General features: G+C 33.7%; 1 protein-coding gene across 1 annotated transcript in view; it reads left to right on the top strand.

Annotated features, from left to right (window-relative positions):
- Nucleotides 1-17,025, top strand: part of GRIN2B (glutamate ionotropic receptor NMDA type subunit 2B) — a 45,405-nt gene extending 28,380 nt beyond the window's left edge. Inside the window, exons 9-11 of the mRNA XM_072420937.1 lie at nt 15-202; nt 2,499-2,737; nt 9,514-17,025. Of these exons, the coding sequence (XP_072277038.1) occupies nt 15-202; nt 2,499-2,737; nt 9,514-11,274 (2,188 nt within the window). The 3' untranslated portion in view covers nt 11,275-17,025. The remainder of the gene's footprint in view (nt 1-14; nt 203-2,498; nt 2,738-9,513) is intronic.
- Nucleotides 17,026-19,130: the final 2,105 nt, after the last annotated feature.

Raw genomic sequence — 19,130 nt, 5'->3', positions numbered from 1 at the left:
TTTTTTTTTTGTAGTAAACTGGATGCCTTCATCTATGATGCTGCTGTGCTAAACTACATGGCAGGGAGGGATGAAGGTTGTAAGTTGGTGACCATTGGCAGTGGTAAAGTCTTTGCATCCACTGGTTACGGCATTGCTATACAGAAGGACTCTGGATGGAAAAGACAAATTGATCTGGCAATTCTGCAATTATTTGGAGATGGTAAGTAAAGTTTACATTCTGTTTATGAATAAAAAAATAGATAAATACACAATCAGACAGTTTACTTCCTGTTAGTAACCTGAATAAATACCTCACAGTTGATCAGTCAAGAATAATTGTTCAGGAACAATAATTTCAATTCAGTCACATAATGCATCGAAATAACACAGCCAATATACAAACTAAATGTCCACATTTTGTGTTTATTTAGTACCAGGTAAGACCACTGTTGCTGTCTGCACAACCTGTATTTTGTGGCTTTAACCTAGATGCTGGAAGCTATCAATAAGTGGAAGAAGTAGAGTAGGGAAGAGTAGGGAAGGGTTCGAATCCCCAACCAGGACCTCTAATTCCTATTTAGATGAAAAAGTTTTAACATATCAACATTTTCAACCAGCAATTTAGCATAGTGAAAAAAAAAGACAGTAAGTTTTGTTGTGTTTGTTTGTAGCAAATTTACTTCCTTACTAGTATTGGGAAAAAAATCTCCAGCAGAGCACCGTAACCCAACAGGTGTTCTAATTATTCCCTACTCTGTTCAGAAAAAAAAGTATACATTTAGGTTAGTATATAAGTACAATTTCTTTAAGTCTGTCAGCCATATTTTCATGCTGAAAAAAATTTTCCACCTCATCCTAAATGATTCAGGATGTGTATGCCAAATACTGATCCTACCATCTGCCTATCTGGGTGAATATCATATACCTTCTGCACAAGATTGTAATGTGACATTGAAATAAATTTCTTGTCTTTCAACAGACAATTTAAAAATTATATTATTATTTTGAAAATATGCTTTTTCTTTAGCTTTATTTCAAAAGGAGATATAGCCATATATGAGCTTTCTATGTATAAAATAATTGTAAACAGTGGAAAAAGTAAGTTTGCCATACGCAGAAAGGTATTTTCACAGGATGCAGATATTTCATTATACAGAGTTATTTGATCTGTATTATTTATTGAAGCTCTTCTAGGCTCTCCAGGAGTTTCAGCAGTGAACCTGGATGATCCAGGAAACCTGGAATTAATTTCTTAAAAGTAATTTGCTATTTTTTGGCAAGTGTTTTCAATTGTGGACCTGATTCATGTTTGCTGGATTACCAAGGTCTACCCATGAAGTCTATCTTCTCCAGTCTTACAGAGCTTTAATAAATCAGGTCCTTTGTGTGGACAATAATGTTATCTTGCTCTGTCCCCCATTTTTTCCTAATATAATTGGTGGAGAATTAAGTTTATTTAGCATTTTCTTTATATTCCTAAGCTTTATATGTTCCCTTTTGTTATACATTGGTATATGCTTAATTAGAATCCAATGAAGGTACCAAATATAGATATTAATATTTGCAATTTTTCTCTATTTTTTAAGTAGTTAATATGCAGCAGAAAATATGAAAATCCACAAATCCAATATATCATGCTAAATGTTGGTTCAGATCTGTTAAACATTTGACTTATAAATATCACTGCATTATGAGCCCCTTTTGTATTGTATTTTTTCCTGGCTGTAGGTAGAACCAGAGACCCAACTATCATAGGGACTCTATAAACATAATTGCTAGTTTTCACATGAAGGGAGTATGCTTTTTAAATCCACCACCACGACTGCTTTGACATGTCACAGTGTACATTGCATTTGCAGCCCTGTAACAAAATTAGTATTTTTAACTTACTGTTTTTGCACTACCTGTTATATATATGCATATTGCACTTCATTCATGCTAGGTGCCAAGACCTAGGATTTTAGGTGCAAATCTAACCAACAGACTACTTGATTAATGAATTAGCTCTGTTTTTGCATTGTAGAGGCCAAAACATATTCGTAATATCTACCAAATTGGAGTGCTTGATAATTCCCCAAAAAACAACAGTATTATATGTATCAGCTGATAATTAGTTTGTAATAAAAAACAAACTAAAGTCAAAATTACTAGTAAAATGTGCAAAATGCTAAATGCCATTTGCCAAACAGTTTAGCACAAGTTAGAATCATTAATTCTACAAATATACAAAAAATATACAAAATATATATACAAAAATATGTACAAATATATATATATATATATATATATATATATAAAAAAAAAATGTTTTCAAAAATAAATGAAAAGATCTTGAACACTACATGTAATCATTTTTATCTAAAATGTTGCACACTAGTATGTATAGAATAAATCTATGTTATATTTCTTAGTTTTATTAATTTATTTTTAAATATCTTTTTGAATTATATCAACTAGTGAAACTTTCTGCCTTTATATTAGCTGAAGTTGACAAGGATCTTTTTATTTTTTTGTAGGGGAAATGGAAGAACTGGAAGCTCTCTGGTTAACTGGCATCTGTCACAATGAAAAGAATGAAGTGATGAGCAGTCAGCTAGACATTGATAATATGGCTGGAGTATTCTACATGCTGGGTGCAGCCATGGCACTAAGTCTTATCACATTCATAATGGAGCACCTCTTCTTCTGGCAATTCCGACACTGCTTTATGGGCGTATGTTCTGGAAAACCTGGCTTGGTGTTCTCTATTAGTAGGGTAAGTTATCAAGCTTTCATACTGATATGTTTTAGCAGTAGTCTTGAATGTTTTTTTCTTTATGTAAATAGAAAATTAAGATTAGTTTGGGATAACTTTAGATACCCCAGAAAATCAAACATACAGTCAACATAGTTTTTATTATTACATTTTGATCAGTTTGGGTTTGAAGGCCACGTTCTCTTTTATTAGATCCCTAATGGAATCTAGGAAAAAGGGCACATTTTTAGTTCAGCATTAGTTTGTAGATTTTAATAGTATTTAGGTATTTATCTTTGCAGTGCTACTACATCAGCTACTGAGCCCTTTGTGCACTGCTGTCTGGCATTAATGAATAAAAGAATACATTTTGCACAGAAAAAAAAACAGACAATGCATTTTAATAGATGCTTTAATTTTCTTATTTGTAATATAAAATGATATGCTATGAAGTACCTTATCCACTTGTACATAGTTTAATGGTAACTATGTACAGGTTGAAAAAAAGACATGTTTCCATCAACTTCAACCACTAGGGAAATAAAGATACCAAATACCAAACCTTTAGACATATTTAATCTAGAGGAAGGCAAAAAAAACCCTCATAAAGCATGGTTCGAAATTCCCCAACAAGGGACAAAAATCAGATGTTCCTTGGATCAACAGTCTCTGGTATCTTTACTTTAAAGCTTTAATATCCAGTTATAATCTGTGCTTCTAGAAAAGCATCAAGCTATTTCTTAACGTATTCTATAGTAGTTGCTGAAACTACTTCCTGAGGGAGCCGATTCCACATTTTCACTGACCTTACTGTGAGGAATGTTTTTCTTATGCAGGGATTAGACTTCTTTTCCTCCGGACACAAGGAGTGCCCCCTTGTCCTTTGCAATGACCTTAAAGTGAATAATTTTGGTCCTTATATGGACCATTTATATATTTTTTTATAGTGTGATCATATCTCCCCTTAAAAGTCCTATTTCAAGGGAGTAAAGATTCAGTTCAGCTAATCTCTCCTCATAGGTGAGCAGTTTTTAATTTTGGATTTAAATTTACATTTTACAATTAGGGAAAAAACAACAGTTGTTCACTAGACAAAGAAAATTTTAATACTTTAAAATAATTCTAACAATAAGCATTTATGTATATATATATATATATATATATATATACATATATATATATTAGAAGTTCTTGCAATTTTGTACAATTTATGCATATTTAAATGTATCAATGGAAATTGTTTTGTACAACACCATGCTTATTTTATGCCCCCTTCACACCAGCACATTGTCAACTTTCCTACCTTCTATGTTGAGCCACTAGGAGTAATTTTATCAAGCACCAATGCTGTCACATGGGAGGAAGGAGAGTGACTCATATGCTTCAGCATTCATAAAAGTGGTAGATATTCTCTACTGTCCCAGAATTAATTATAATTTAAATCTAACCACAACAGATTCCATATACCCCTTATTCAATACTTTGTAGAAATATTGTATAGCAGCAATATCTTGAAGTATTCGTTTTCTGTATGATAATAGTCTCTCGCATCATTGTGGAGGAATTTTAGCACACTTTTCTTTACAAAAATTTGTGAGCATTCATTTATGCACAGCTTTCTTAGAATCCTACCACAGCATTTTGATGGAGTCGAGGTCTTAACTTTGGATCATTTTAATACGTTAATCGTTTTTTTTTAGCCATCATGATAAAGGTTGCTGGTGTGCTTCCATGCAATCATTGTCCTCTTGTACTAATGGTCTTACATTTGACTTCAGAATAATCTTTGGTATACAGAGAAGTTTATGATTGATTTAAAATGCTCATTTCCTGTGTCTGCAAAAGACGGATTTGGTTTTTGCCAATTGTGGTGCTGTGTATTATGAACAAACATCTCCACTTTTGTCTTATCTCTTCAAAGAACAGTGTTCCAGACATCTTATGGTTTATTCACATGCAACTTTGCAAACCTAAGCTGTACTTCTATGTGCTTTTTAGAGAGATAATATTTTCTCCTGGCAACCCTTTCAAATGAGCAATACTTTGGTCATCTTCCAATTGTACTTTCATGAACTTTCACATTTAACATGCTAACTGAGGCTTGTTAAGTCTAAAATGTATTTTTTGGTTATTGCAATTTATTTGAGCATTGTACAGTTACCTGTAAATAGTCTTCTAAATTGTTTGGAAAATTGTTTAAATTGGCCCAGACCAGCAAATGGCCAAAATTTTTTATTTTTACAGAGGTAGTCACACCTGCTGATAATTATTAATCGAATGTTTTTGCATTGATTAATAGCAGGTGTAACTTAATTCCTTACTTACTTTTAATTCCTATAGAAATTGTTAGTGGTACCATTTAGTGGTACTTAATTTTTCACACAGTGCACTGCATTTTGATTTAACCTTCATAAAAAAGCAGTTCAGTAACATTATTTGTAGAATATGAGGTGGTGGAATATCTGAAATTGTAACTTCATTTTAGCCTGGCTGTCCCTGGGTAGTTGCTCAGACTTACCACAATATTAGAGTTAAACATAAGCTGAAAACAGCTCTCAGTATGGTTAAGTCTACACAGACTGTTTCCCAAGCAATTAAACTGAGTGATTAAACACCCATGTTTGAAATTCCCATTCATTCCAATAGACCAATCCACATCCTGCAGCATTTGGAAAGTGTTACATCACCCATGAACACCCAAAAACACCTAACCCTATAAAGCATTTGGTAGTCAATTTCTCCTATTTTTTCTCTTTTTATCTTGGTTTAAAATGTCGTTTAAAATTAATTAAAAACTTAAAAAATCATACAGAAGCTGAGCATTCATAAGTGTTTAAAATAAAGTCGGTGTAGACTTAGCCTGTTACGGAGATTTTCCTCTTCCCTGGATCAGGTGATTAACTACATCATTCATATCACTGTAAAATCCTTTGTATGTTGCATTGTTCTGTTTCTTTTTTTTTTATACAAGAAATGTCACAGTTACACAGTTATTATCTCGGCCCCAAAGGGTTGAGCTCTAAATCTCTATTCAGACTTTATTTCAAAACACTTTCAGATGCTTACTAAATATATTTGGTACTTCCTGGTCTAGTTTACAGATGACAAATTTTCTAAGGAAATGTCTAGCTAACAAAAATGAAGAGTTAACTCCATAGAAAGTCCCCAGAGGGCAGGTAAACTGGAAAAACAAAACAGAAAAAACAGTTTTTACTCTCTTGTCTGTTTACTGGTGTCTGTACAGTTCCAACTGAATCACACCAAAAACTGTGGGATATGCTATTTAGGACCTAAGTCTACTTTGCCAGTATACACTTACTTACCTAGTACACATACTTAAATCTCAGGGCATTTAATTTCAATGTCCTGTTTTTGGAACTGTATTTATTACAAGTTTTTTAAAAATGATTTATTGTTTATTTTGGCCATAGCTACTACGGTTGATACAAGTACGTGCCAGTTGCACTTTCTAACCCTATCTATTCATATACTGCAGCTCTATCAGTGATTTTTGCACCCTTAGTGAAGTCATGTAGATACTAACTTGCAATGAACCAATATTATGTTTGTGTGTTACTAGATCAAATAACTTGTGGAGTAGGTGAGTTGCAGTGTAAAAAATTGAATCACAGTACTGTATGTATTATGACCTCAACTTGACCTGTTATGGTGACTGATGAAAGATTTATAAAGGTCTTTATTTTTGTGTTCTTTAAAAAAGTGCTTTTTTAAAATGTGTAAATCGCTTGTGATTTCAAATAAGGACAAATAAAAAAATTAATTTTAAAATTTTTAAAAAGTTACCATTAAAAACTAAAAAAGTGAATCATTTCTTCTATTTTAAGAAAAAAAAAATCTCACACTTGGTTAGTGAGATAGGCACATTTTTTTGAGCAGCCCACCGCCCCCAGGTATACATTTGTCATGTACCCCAAGAGGCAGTGAGCTGCTAGAAAAAAAATGTGCCCTGGATTTCCCCTTCAGTTTTCACCACCACCATCCATGAAAACTGTTGGGATCCTCTCTTTAAATTTAGACACAATTTTATATGATGTAAAAAAAATGGTGGCCAATATGGCTCTTTACATTATTTGTCAATGAAGACCTCTTTACGTTGGTGATTAGTAGAGAAGGTGGTCAGAAGAACCTTCATAAAATCGTTAGGGAATCCTTAGGGTTCTACAGAATCCTGGTTAAGAAAGGTTGGGTTAGAACCTTTTCTGCTAAAGTAACCTTTGAAAAAAATGATTTTAAGTCTAGCCTATCCAATTTGTTACATTTATTATTAAGTTAATGCAGATTATTTTAATATATCATACATTTATAAACTATTAGAATATTAATTTAAATGGGTGATTAAGATAAACACAGCATTAAAAGATGAAAAAGATAAAAAAGGGAAAAGAAACATTAAAGGCCAACTTTCCAAGTGCCTTGTCATTAATGTGCCAAAACAATGTATTAAGGTATTAAAGTTGTTTTTCATCCTATCACTACAAATGAGGGTTTAAAGCAGAGCACTAAGTTCTCCCTTTGTAACATTTCATCTAATACATTTAGTAATGGATGTGTGCCTTAAGAGATTTTTAATGCAGATTCTATAATGAAGACAATATAAATTCCGAAAGGAAACAAAATGTTATAGCCAAAGCTGTGTATTCTAGTATGTATCAAAAAATTGCATTTAGGTACTAGACATATAGTAAATATGCAGATTAATATGTCACAACATATAGTGGTAGCAATATTTTTGGTCCTAAAATATATTAATATTTAAGTGTGACATAAGTAAGTACAGATCTAACATAAACACTATTGAGCTTATGAATGTACAGTTGGACTAAAAAGATTACCCTGGCAACATTTGTGAAATATTTACCATAGTTTTCAAAATATGACTGATTACACAGAAATCTTTCCTTTTAATTTGGAAGTGTGGTCAGACAAATGAATGCATTAACACATAATTGTGTACGCCTTTTTTATTCATAAAGATAACTGAAATCACCCAAATAGGGCTACTCAAAAGTTCTTCTGTAACATAGTTGTTACTTCTTGTTCCTGCCATGAAAAGCTATTTAGCTGGAAATTTCTCCAGGACAAAAAAAAAAACCAGGAGATAGCATAAACCCTTTACCAATGTAGGGTGATTATCATACACAGCTTTTTATTATGTAGTTGAAATTTTTTTAAAAAGGGAAAAAAAAATCATATTTTTGTAACCGCTTAACAATATTAGCATGTTTTTAATGTATTTGTTTCTTTTTTAGGCAGTTGAAGGTATAGGCCATAATACCTTAAACAGTGTTTGAAAAGATTACAAAAAAAAACAAACTAACATAACTTTAAATTTTACCTAATTTTAAATAAAATAAATAAAATTTTAAATAAAGTTTTTATCTGAAAAACAATATATATATATATATATATATATATATATATATATATATATATATTGTGTATTAATATATATATAATAAACCTAAGTAATAAGAAAATTATAGCTTAATTACTTAAACAGCTGCTCAAGTCCATAAAGAATAGTGTGGATATATGGATTCGGGCTGACTGTAAAATTGGCGCAAATATCTAACTACTGCAAACTGTTTAATCTGCATTCATAATTTTCATAAACATCAGTTAGGATCCTTCATTAATTGCCAAATGCTGGAGGTGGAGAGATAACAAAGAAAACTAATTGCTGCACCAGGAATGAAGTACCTCACATGGGCAGATGTGTGTAAACTGGTAGATTGGAGAAAAAGTAGCATTGCTTTGGCAAGTAAAGCAGTGAATGTATACAGGGACTGATTTATCAAAACTCACCAATGCTGGGTAAGATAGAGTAAACCTGGGTGATCCTGAAATGACAAACAAATGAAATAACAGCAAATGATTTTAAGAAATCAATTCCAGTTTTTTTTGGACCACCTAGGTTCACCTACGATATCCTATTTTCTCCAGTCTTGGATAACTTTAAACAATCAGGCCTACTGTATGAATTTCAGCTGTGTATCCGTTTTATATAGCGGTGTTTGGATTAAATACAGTACATTAAAGTGATTGTCTACTAAGTAAATACCATATAAACTATGCAGAGGTTACAACATAGGTTGTTCCTATAATATTTTAAATGTGTGATTCCCTACAGTATAATATTTTAAATTGGAGCTAAAGAGCCACTTTGCAAAATCCATAATCAGGCAGGTGTTTATTGCAGAAAGGGACAGGTGATGAAATAACTGTTCTTACCTGCCTGAATAAAGCTAACCTGTGATATTTTGCTCAGATATGCATGAACAGCCTTGGCTGCCAAGGTAACCTGGCAATCCTGGCTTTCTTTGCATGTGCCGAGAATGAACAAACTGTTGTGCAGGCATTACATCATCCTGGCCCAGGCAATTAAAAAGGCTGAAGAACTTACCCAGGAAAAGAGGATGGAATTATATGGCGTTGCCCTACGATGGAACGGGGAAAGGTAAGTATCGCAGCTTTAGTTCTGCTTTAAAGATACAGTTACATTGCAAGACATTTAAATATGAAGTCTTGGTAGATAACCCACAAATTCTGAACATTTTAGTTATATGTTGCTAAGCAGTTGATTCAAGAGGAATTCTAGAAAATTTGTGAAAGAAAATGTTTTTGACTACTGCAACTTAATATTTTAATGGACTTTAATTTTGTCTTCATTTTATGAGGTCATAAAATTATGACTTTTCATTGAATGTATTATTATACTTTCATTTTAAATTTACTTTGATGCTTCAAACTAAACCTGTTTTTCTATTTTTCTATAGGGTATTTACAGTTGCATTCATGGGGTCCCTATAGAAGACAGACAGTCTACAATGAACTCTCCTTCTGCTACAATGAATAACACCCACTCTAATATACTAAGACTCCTTCGGACTGCAAAGAATATGGCTAATCTTTCTGGGGTAAATGGGTCTCCCCAAAGTGCATTAGACTTCATACGCCGGGAATCTTCAGTATACGATATCTCTGAACATCGGCGGAGCTTTACTCACTCTGACTGCAAATCTTTTCAGCCTGAGGAGAATCTGTTCAGTGACTACATTTCTGAGGTGGAAAGGACTTTTGGTAACCTTCAGCTTAAAGATAGCAATGTCTATCAAGATCATTTTCACCACCACCGACCACACAGTATAGGCAGTAATAGTTCTATTGATGGTTTATATGACTGTGAAAATGCTCCTTTTACAACACAACCCAGATCTCTGTCCAAGAAACCATTGGATATAGGTTTGCCAACTAAACACCCAACAACCCAAATAGGTGACCTTTATGGAAAGTTTTCATTTAAAAGTGATCGCTATGGTGCCCATGATGACCTAATACGCTCTGATGTTTCTGATATATCCACACATACTGTCACTTATGGCAACATTGAAGGCAATGCAAAAAGGAGAAAACAATATAAAGATAGTCTAAAGAAAAGGCCAGCTTCTGCTAAATCTAGGAGGGAATTTGATGAGATAGAACTGGCCTACCGTCGGCGTCCAAGGTCCCCTGATCACAAACGCTACTTCAGAGACAATGAAGGTCTACGGGATTTTTATCTGGATCAATTTCGGACCAAGGAAAACAACCCCCACTGGGAACATGTAGACCTGACAGATATGTACAAAGAAAGAGGGGAGGAGTTTAAACATGAAAGTTCTTGCTCTAATAGGCAGCATCAGAAACATACTGGTGAGTATGGGCAGAATGAAAGAAAACATGGCACTGGAGGAAATGCTTGGGAAAAAAATCTTTCTAACGTGGAGTGGGAGGACAGAACTGCAGCTAACTTCTGTCGTAACTGTCCTTCAAAGATGCACAATTATGCAGGGCAGAATACCAACCGCCCAGCTTGTATCCGCTGTGAAGTCTGCAAGAAATCAGGAAACCTTTATGATATCAGTGAGGACAACTCACTCCAAGACTTGGATGCTCGGCCTATTCCACCTGCCAACTCCAAATATCCACAGAGCCCATCGAATGGCAAAGCACAGAAGCGAAACCGAAGCAAGCTCCATCGCCAACATTCATACGATACTTTTGTGGACCTTCAGAAAGAAGATGTGACCTTAGCTCCACGCAGTGTTAGCTTGAAAGATAAGGAGCGCTTTCTAGATGGCAGCCCATATGCCCATATGTTTGAAATGCCTACGGAGTCATCATTTGCAAGCAAGTCCCATGGCCCAGGCCATAATCCAGGGGGGTACATGCTCAGCCGCTCCCTCTACCCTGACCGAGTCACCCAAAACCCATTTATTCCAACTTTTGGGGATGATCAATGTCTGTTGCATGGGAGCAAACCCTACTATTTTAGGCAACCAGCTATTGGTGGCTTGAAAGGAAGATCGGACTTCCGGGGGACTGGTAAATCACTCACTGCTTTACATGCGGGTCCCACAGGACGTTTCCAAAAAGACATTTGTATAGGAAATCAATCCAATGCCTGCGTTTCAAACAATAAGAACCCCAGATCTTTCAACAACTCTACTAATGGCCATGTGTATGAGAAGTTATCCAGCATTGAGTCAGATGTCTGAGGGAGGGGGAGGATTTGGGCTGGGACCTAAATTCTTTGTTTCCCAGTTCCCAAATGTTTTTCTTACAGTGAAGCAAGACACAGGTGTTCTTGAAAGCTGTTGGTATGGGAAGAAATGCAGCCTTTCTATTCTCTTTCATTTTTCTTCTCTTCCTGGGGCCATCTCGTATTTCTATTCATATGGATTTCATATCATAGCCTGAAGAAGTACCCAGCTGACAATAAGGTGGGGTGGGGGGGTTATTGTTTGTCTTAATTTACCCAAGACTTGGGCTGAGCGCTGTAAGGAAGGGAGGAGAACATATTATGTACAGACATTCTTGAATTTTCTTCCTAAACCATGAAATGAAGAGCTGGGAAAAGACTTAGAATCAGAGGGGTCACTTGAAAAGGAATAACGAAAAGTTGGTGCAGGGGAAGTTATAGAATGGAAGAGGTCACTGCTTACACTATAGGAAGCTTCCAAAATCCTGTTATTGCAGGAATGTAAGCTGGGCATTCCATGAGCCAATGATACGTGAACAGATAACTGGGAACTGCCCTGGTTTATGTGATGATGTATGTGTGTGTTGAGAATGACTGAATACACAGGTCACTGGAAATGTAGGACTGCATAAATCCTAAAGTAAGATAACTCCACTTGTCCATCCATCTCTCACTTCAATTTTCCAATCATCAATTTATTTTAGGACAACAATATTTGCAGTCAGAACATTAGATATTTCATACCCTGTAGATACTTTTCAAATACACAAAGGTAAAACTACAACTTTTAACAAAAAAAATGGTTCTTTATAGAACTGAAAATGTTATATTCTGCTCAGGAACATCCCTAATATATTTACAGCTAAGTGTAATGCCCAGAACAAAATTGTACGCTACAAGTAGGATTGGAATTAATTTGCTTCTTACTCATTTGTAGAATAGTAAACTTTAAAATCCAGCAGTGTAATCTTACAATTTTTTATATTTTTTATATTTTGTTGGCTGTGCAAAACTTGTAATTCTGCTGTTTTGCAGTTCATTAGTGCTATGATCTCAGCCATAAAAGACTGTTTAAAATTAGACACAGAAATAGAAATATCGGTACAATAGACCAAATGAATCACATCTGCATCTAAGGGCTTCCTAGTATGGCACTGTCTTTTTAGGAATAGATAGTACCAGTCTGGGTTTAGGGATTATGGTTGTCCTTCATAGTGAAGGAGTTTTTTTTGTTTTGTTTTTTGCAGTCCTAAGGTTTTTTCTTCCTATAAACAGTATCGTATGAAATGCCATATATCATAGTTCATTTCTAAAATATGTTATGTTAATGTAGAATCCCAGAGTTTTAGTGGCTTTAATGATACAATTCAAACAAATCAAATTAAAGTAATAAATAAATAATTCCCCAAATTTACCAATTTACCAACAATAAAGAAAAATGTGTCATTAAGCACATGTTAGTTGATCATAATATTATGATCATTGATTCTGAGGTCTAAATATAACAAGCTCTGCAACACAGCATATAATATAATGCTAAAAAATGTAAATTTCCTTTAAAATTTAATGAAGCAGGTAACACATAATTGGATGGACAATGGAAGATGGCTTAGCAGGTAAAGAGAGCACATGGTATGGTTGCTATGGTGACTGAGGGCAGTATCCTAGCACAAGAGCTATGACCATAAGGGCATTAATCTTAATTTCTCCTAGGCGGCACATGGTTATAGCTGGAGTAAGTGGGAAGCGCCATCCTAGCCTCCAATTAGTCCTTCCGTCACAGTGAATGTGAAGGGAGATAAATCAGGGTGCCGCTTCGGTAATTAGAAAAACAGGATGGGGTCCTACCGCCCACTGTTATTTTTTCTTTTTCTTTTTTTTTATTTGTAAATATGTGGTTGTTTTTTTTTCAATAGACTTTTCAATGAATTTGTAGTTACACAGAGGGGGATGGCTGTGTGTCTTGCCCCAAGACACCTGTTTTATAGGTTTGAAGGCTCTGTATCCCCGTGCCATTACCCTGAGCTAGTGGATCATAGTTCCTCAAGATCTCTTGCTCTTTTTTTCTTTATGTGCCAATTGACAGAGCTTGGTCCTGGAGTTGAGAAGATTTTTTATATGTGCCAATTCCTTGAGTCATGAGATGACAGACTCTGAATTTATGTGCCAAAATACTGAAGCCACCTTAGAAATGAGGCTCTCATCAACTTTACCCCAACTTCATAGTCTTTTCATCTATGAAGCAATTCAAGCAGAATGTGAAACTGGCAATATATTTGTCCCCAAATCTGGTGGCACCACTGACAAACCCTTTACCCTTTCTCACCAGAACATTTGACAGCTGGCTGTTCTAAAGGTGGTAACAAAGTAAATGGTTGAGTACATATTGAGCTCTTACTTCACACTTGAGGCATGTGTATCAAGGTAAAGATGTGGAATGTGAGTTATGAGTTTCACAGAAGAAATGTTTAGCTAATTTCTGTGTCCTACATTGGTAATACCAGGCAACTGGTACCACTTTTTTAAAGGGCAAAGCAAACACAAAGGCAATAAGAATAGGTTTCAAGATATAGTCAAGATATAGTCAGTAGTACCTTGTAAGTTTTTTTTTATCTTCATTTGCAGCAAATTTTGTATCACCCTATTTCAATTCATATACATACACATTCATACATTATAAAATTTGATATCTTTTAGCCCAGCATTTGCCTTGAGTGCTATGATTGATAGCATACACCTTTTTTGCAATTATAGAAAATCATACTCCTTGCAGGTTGACTTGTAATGGTAATCTGAATAACATACATTTATAAAACAAAAACAATGTATATGGTAAATCTTTGCTAATAAAAGTGGATCCTCCTTTTAATTTCTCCTTTAATCCCCCTTTATGGCCACCTGATTTTTTTTTACAGCTTTTTCAAGTAATTTTTCAATGTAATTGAAGCTGAAGCATTGCCCAGCTGTTTTTCAATTGGAATTGATTATTGAATTGAAAGGCTTGTGTGGATATGCATTGCTGCTTTTTACATTGGAAAGCAACCCAGTTTAAGCACATGCATTCAGATGCAATGACCAATTGCTTTGGATACAATGCTAAAACATTTCCAGTAGGCCATGCTGCATTTGCTGACATACTTTTATGCATATTTCAAATAATAATCTTCTGCAGATAAACATCAATATGTATATAAGCTTTAAAGTAGGCAAATTCTTCCACTTCTCGGGACATATATAGGGGTTATATTTTTAAATTATTCCCCTGACAATTTACAATTTGCTGACAGGCATTTGAATCTCTCAACATTTCTCAATTCAGTTCCTATTAAAATAATCATTCATTCTGCCACTGTTACAATAGGAAATGCTATATAAACAAATATTAAGAACCAATTTAGAGCAAATTGACAGGGGAATAAATTACAAATACACCACATATGGTCTCATACTGTATATTTGTTTCAACAGAATGACAAAGAACAATTCTTTAGGGAACTGTGCAAAATGTTTAAAATGTATACAAAAATCTAAAAAAAAAGGTTTATCCTTAACAGAAACAGATTTACACTTTGAAATGTTGTCCCATGTATTTAAAAAGTTCATGACTTTGTGATTAACAAGGTTTGCATAATAGTTTATACACATTTTCATGGGATAGTAGAAGGTATAAAATATTTATATAGAAGCTGTAAAGTTCACCTGCATGTCAAATCATTTTTGGAAAAAAAAAATAAGTTATGGGCTTTGATCCTTGTATTTTGTTTTTTTGTTTTGTTTTCTAGCAAAGAGAAATCCAGGGACCAATATATTCTGGCTGAGCAAAAATTGTTATGCAGTTCACACTGGTTTCTCTTCAGTGGTTCTAATGAAAAGTTAGTTAGCTCTCCTAAATAATTAAGATAAACAGTCAATGCTCTCAAGAACATTTTTAACTCAAATTATTATAGAATAATAATAGCAGATAGTTTATATTAGGGTAAAACCAGATACTACTTTATAGCTGCTCACTAGTTTTTGTTTTTCATTTGGATCAAAATATTCTGGTCTAAGATCCCCTAGGAGTTCATGTACCACAAATTATTATTTATCTATCAAATATTTATCTATCTGTTGTTCAGATCAAAGTGTTTGCTAAATATTAGTCTTGCCCTTGTGTATTACATTCATACCAGTGAAAAGGTTATCAAAAAAAGATGTCTGTAAGAAAATGGAGCCTGTTGTAGTGGGGATTACTGTTGCAAAAGTTAATGGTTTTTGCATATAATCTAGCACTGATTACACATTAATTACATGTATCTATATGTTATCATGTATTGAAAAGATAATTGCAACCACTACACTGTAATTTTTTGGTCAAATCAAGTTGTTGCAGTAATGTTATATATTAGCTTATAACACATCTATATGGCAGGTTCATTAACTGTTTAATGTAAAACAGTCATAATGAAACATAATGGTAAGGCCTAGGAACATTGTTTACTTACTTATAGGCAATGACTTACCTAAGGTGTCACAGTGCAACTGCTTTAGTTTTCATAATTTTATATTTCAGACGAATGTATATTGAAAGTTGCCAAGATACAACCCTTTTTAATTTACATGTGTTCTTACTAAAAAGTAAACATGTAAAAAAATTATATAAATTCACAAGGCAGAGAAAGGCTGCAACAATTGGCCTACATATACGTTGTTTGTATACATACATAAATCCTTATAAGGGAGAAAGATGACCAAAAGGTGAGAGGCAGTGGCTAGTAAACCCAACTCCACTCCATGGATTGGCCTCATTCCCCACTGGTACATTAAAAATGTTGTGCTGCTAGTGGGAGGTAAAGTTCTAATTGACTGTATTCTTTCCTCTTGCCATTTTGTGAGTGTGAGTGCCTGTAGAATTTGGGTATAATAGAAGGGGTAGAAAAAAAGGGAGGATCCCTGTTCAGGAAGCAAGTAGTATTTAGAAAAGAGGTCAGTGTTATAGGTATATAAGTGCATATATGCATATAAAAGACATACAATACATCTATATGCTGTTATGTATTTTGACAATAGAATACAAGGTAGAAACAATGGATAAGGTATCTTACATTTCTTTTAGGTAAGGGTAATTTTTATCATTTAAAATCGGGTAAGGTTAAGTCCCTCATTGATAACTAGTTGTTTTAAGATATGTAGACTTGCTCTTTCACTTCCCATTATAATTGCCCGAAAAAGTACTGTAAATATATTTAGGGTTTTAAGGTTTTAGAAGGATGAGTTGTAAAGTATAAAATAATTTTTTAAATATAATAATTTTAATAAAACTGTCCATGCCAATAAATGTTTCAATAAAGTGTCTAGTGCCTTAACACATTAGGATTATTTACAGGTAATTTGGTAAGGCTGTGATCCTGGATATATAAAGAGAGTGTGAGTCTAGAGGCTAGAAGATTTTCATATTCTACTGCTATTTTCAGTCAATAGGTAAATAAAAGTCTAAATAAAAATATGGAATAATAAGAAGACGTAGCCAGCTAAATAGGTTCAGCCAATGATAGAGTAAAATATTATTAGTAGCATAGCAGTGAATTTAAATTAATCAGTGTTTGGGCTGGCAGCATTTATTTTTACTGTGATGTTTTAATTTAAGTTACATTCTGCTAGTGAAGGAAGACACCCAACAAGGTTAGTCCTGTTCTGCAGGCCCAAATGTGAAGTGGAAGAAAACGGTAGTTTTGTTGTTATTGGCTATGAAGCAAATTGTTTATTCATAAGAAAATAAAAAAAAATTAAAGTAATGAAAAGTGTTTGGAGAAGAATTTTTATTCTTCAGTTGCACTTATTAGTAATATATACAAAATATATTACGTTAATGTATGTCATTTCAGAATTACATTACGTGTTCCAGCCATAACAATGTTCTAGATCTGCAAGTAGTTTTTGGAAACAATTAAGGTTAATGAAAGATTACACTAACAGCATCAGTTAATAAATGATACAGCTCCTGCTTAAAGTATAACTTTCCTTTTCAACAAATGTACAATTTTGCCTTGCCCCCACCAACCTGTAGTTCCCTATCTGGGGTGTGGCATTTGCTAGATATGTTTATCTCATTGTGTCCCCTTGCTGGCCCTTCTATGTAATCAATCAAGCAGGTCTTTAACTGGAAGGTTTGAGGTGGTTGAATAGTTTTTAATGGACCTAAAGCCAGAAGTGGACTTGGCTCTCTGTCCAGTAGTGTATCACTTTTTTGGAGGATCATAGCCAGGGACACAGCAGGCCATTATAAGTATGTATAGCATTTGGCACTCTCATATCAAGAATCACATTTATATTTAACAACTATAGGTGGGGGGAAAAGAAAACTGTACGTTACTAAATGAGTACAGTTATCATTTTGAATGTACTGATCCTTTTCTTTTATACATCAGGAAAAATATTAGATGAAAGTTTAAAATATTAAGTTGTCAAATAATGCCAGTTTTCCCGATGTTGGTTACATAATCCAGGAGAAAAATATGGCAATAACACTGGTAACATCTTCATATAAACTCACTTCATATAAATTTAGGCTAATTTGAATTAATACAGTCAGTCTTTGGTAATAAATAGCAGATGACAGTACATTACATTTCCATGAAAGTATTTGGGTCTCCAGAAGCCAAAACCATTTATAACGAAAGTTACATCACAGCCCAGGAGAGAAATGAGAGCAGCTATATTTGGTGTACAGAAAGCCAGAACTGTGATAACTTTTTTCTGTTGTGTTAATTTTTTAGGGTTTTTATTTAATGTGTTCATGAACAAGAAAAAAAAAATTGAAAAAAAATTGTTTACTATAATTCCTCCTCTGCTGTTTACAAATAAAAGTTTTAAAGGGACAGAAACTTTAAATGAAAATAACGTATATATAAATATATATATATATGTACATATATATATTGAAGTTAATTCACAGGCGTTTTACATTATGAAACAGGGTGTTTTTTTTAAGTCAAATGTTTAAAGAAAAAAAAGGAGTTCAAAATTATCTCTGAATTTCATGTTGTTTATATGTGTGTAAAATCGAACAAACAAATTTTGAAGGCAATTTTTCAACGCCTCTTAACTGGTATAATAAAAAGAATAAAATAAAGGACTCAATGGAATTTTGCCAGAGACTTTGCGACTTATGGGTATGAAATTATCTGCGAAAACTGTTTTGTGCAACTTCACTGAAAAATTTTTATTTTACATTTTTAAGTTTGCCTGTTAAAATATATCTCAGTTTAGGTCAAGTTCACAACCTTTACAACATTACCTAATAATCAAACAATGGAAACATACCTGATATGCTCAGAAATGTTTCATGAAAAATTCTATTTATGACTAAGTAATCGGAATTATTTTTAAATAAAATACCATATACTATTATTAATTGGGGAAATGGTAAATGCTTTAAGTTTGGTGTTATTTGTTTCTTTAACAATTTGTCTTGAGATAAGAAAAGTCAGAAACATAAACTTTGGAACACTGTTGATATGACATCCACTCTCACACTCTACCCAAGGAGACATGCTGTTCACAAACAAACCTTAAACTGTACTGTACAAAAGTCCTTCCCTATATCCTTTGTATGCATACAAATATTTAGCAACATCAGTTTTAGTTTTCCACTTTCTGTCATTTGTAATGAAGTTCACACTTTGATTCTACTCACTTTCAATCAGTTTCTAACTATTGAAGTGGAGAGCAAGCCAATTAAATTATTTTGATTACCTTGAATTCATAATATACAACACTTTACAATATTCATGATTTTGTCACCAAATGGCCCTCAGAGGAGCTCACAATCTAAAGTTCCTACCATGTGTCATTAACACAGTCTAAGGACATTTTTTGAGGGAAGTTAATGAA

This window comes from Pyxicephalus adspersus, chromosome 8, assembly GCF_032062135.1.
Source record: "Pyxicephalus adspersus chromosome 8, UCB_Pads_2.0, whole genome shotgun sequence".
NCBI lineage: Eukaryota > Metazoa > Chordata > Amphibia > Anura > Pyxicephalidae > Pyxicephalus > Pyxicephalus adspersus.
The sequence above is the reverse complement of the archived record's forward strand: the minus strand, read 5'-3'. Positions and strand labels throughout refer to the sequence as shown.